This window comes from Etheostoma cragini, chromosome 14 (genome assembly GCF_013103735.1).
Source record: "Etheostoma cragini isolate CJK2018 chromosome 14, CSU_Ecrag_1.0, whole genome shotgun sequence".
Taxonomy (NCBI): Eukaryota; Metazoa; Chordata; class Actinopteri; order Perciformes; family Percidae; genus Etheostoma; species Etheostoma cragini.
Genome location: NC_048420.1, coordinates 24,431,541 through 24,433,330, shown reverse-complemented (window position 1 = coordinate 24,433,330; position 1,790 = coordinate 24,431,541). Strand labels below are relative to the sequence as shown.

At 50.8% G+C, this 1,790-nt stretch overlaps 2 protein-coding genes across 2 annotated transcripts in view; one reads left to right on the top strand and one right to left on the bottom strand.

The window, feature by feature from the left end:
- LOC117957221 (phosphatidylinositol 4-kinase beta-like) overlaps window positions 1-1,655 on the bottom strand; it is a gene marked incomplete at its 5' end in the record, with an annotated part of 9,372 nt that extends 7,717 nt beyond the window's left edge. Inside the window, 3 exons of the mRNA XM_034892818.1 lie at window positions 115-221; window positions 446-697; window positions 1,416-1,655. Coding sequence (XP_034748709.1) covers window positions 115-221; window positions 446-697; window positions 1,416-1,655 — 599 coding nt within the window. The remainder of the gene's footprint in view (window positions 1-114; window positions 222-445; window positions 698-1,415) is intronic.
- The window catches only part of LOC117957220 (putative protein TPRXL), a 13,349-nt gene that overhangs the window by 9,263 nt on the left and 2,296 nt on the right, over window positions 1-1,790 (top strand). The gene's annotated exons all lie outside the window — the stretch shown is intronic.

The following is a 1,790-nucleotide window of genomic DNA, read 5'->3' as shown; positions in this document are numbered from 1 at the left end:
TTTAGCGTGTATAGAGCAGCATATCTCCACATGTAAATGGGTGAATCAAGACTTTGTGTAAAAAGACATGCACACACACACACACACACACACACACACACACACACACACTACCTGATGTCTCCCGCGGCGATGAACACCGGCTCTTTGCTCTCCAGACTCGTGATGCTGTCGACTGAAAACTGACTGATGTTATCAGAGCTGCTGGTCTGAGTCTCCACCTGGAACACACACACACACACACACACACACACACACACACACACGCTGAGACAGACACACACACACACACACACACACACGCAGAGACACACTCAGAGACAGACACACACACACACACACACACACACACACACGCAGAGACACACACACACACACACACGGTTAGTAACGTAACCCAGTAAAGTATGGTAACCATAGAGTAACATCTTGGGTGGAGTCCCACCTCCACCTGCAGCTGCCCGATGTCGTCGGTGGCCCACGCCTCGTCGTCGTTGTCGTAGTTGGGGACGGTGGAGAAACTCCCCGCCCGGTGCTCCGACGTCATGCCGCAGACAGCGCTAGCCGCGCCGCCGCCACAGTCCAGGTTCTCTGCGGAGCGCGCCGAGCGGATCCTCGTCTCCGGGATCCGGACGGGGACCGGGGACGTCTCGAAGCTCTCGCACTCCAAAACCTCCACGTAGATGATGTAGGGAGCCTGAAACACACCACCCACCAGACTCCATGTAAATAATCACTACTTTTAGCATCGTAAAACACGCTTCATTTAAAGTGGACCGTCTGTCTGTGTGTGCATGTCTTTTTACACAAAGTCTTGATTCACCCATTTACATGTGGAGATATGCTGCTCTATACACGCTAAAAGTAGTGATTATTTACATGGAGTCTGGTGAAGATATGCTGCTCTATACATGCTAAAAGAAGTGATTATTTACATGGAGTCTGGTGGAGATATGCTGCTCTATACATGCTAAAAGTAGTGATTATTTACATGGAGTCTGGTGAAGATATGCTGCTCTATACATGCTAAAAGTAGTGATTATTTACATGGAGTCTGGTGGAGATATGCTGCTCTATACACGCTAAAAGAAGTGATTATTTACATGGAGTCTGGTGGAGATATGCTGCTCTATACACGCTAAAAGTAGTGATTATTTACATGGAGTCTGGTGGATTTGGTGATGGTGATTTCTGCTTCATGTTAAACGAAAAGGATCTTACTCTTTAACATAAAGGTCTTTCTCACTAGGGATCCATCCCATAATGTTGACACACACTTAATAATAACCTGAGGTTTGTCAGCGACAACAACAACTTTTAGTAGCCGCTAAACATCTGTCCTGTAGGGTTACAGTACATATTAGATGCCTAGTCAATAGAACCCATTCATGCTAAGCTAGGCTAGGCTAGGCTACCTTGTCCTTGGAGTTGAGCACCACGGCCTGGGTGTGCGGGACGCGGCACACGTGGTGCTGGCGCTCGGCGGTGGGCAGCCAGACCCGGGCCGGCAGCTTGTGGTTGAGCAGCGACAGCTCTGAGATCAGCCGCTGCGTCTTCTGCTCCTTGGTCGGCAGCGTGGCCAGACGCTTCCCGATGCCCAGCAGGGACTTCACCAGCTCTCTCTGGGGACGCAGGCGGTCCGGCTGCAGGGGACAAGGGGGACGCGGGGACGGGGAGAGAGACAGGGACACAGGGACAAAGCGACAGAGACAAGGACAAAGAGTCAGTGACACAGGGAGACAGAGACAAGGACACAGAAACGGAGACAGGGACACAGGGACAAAGAGACA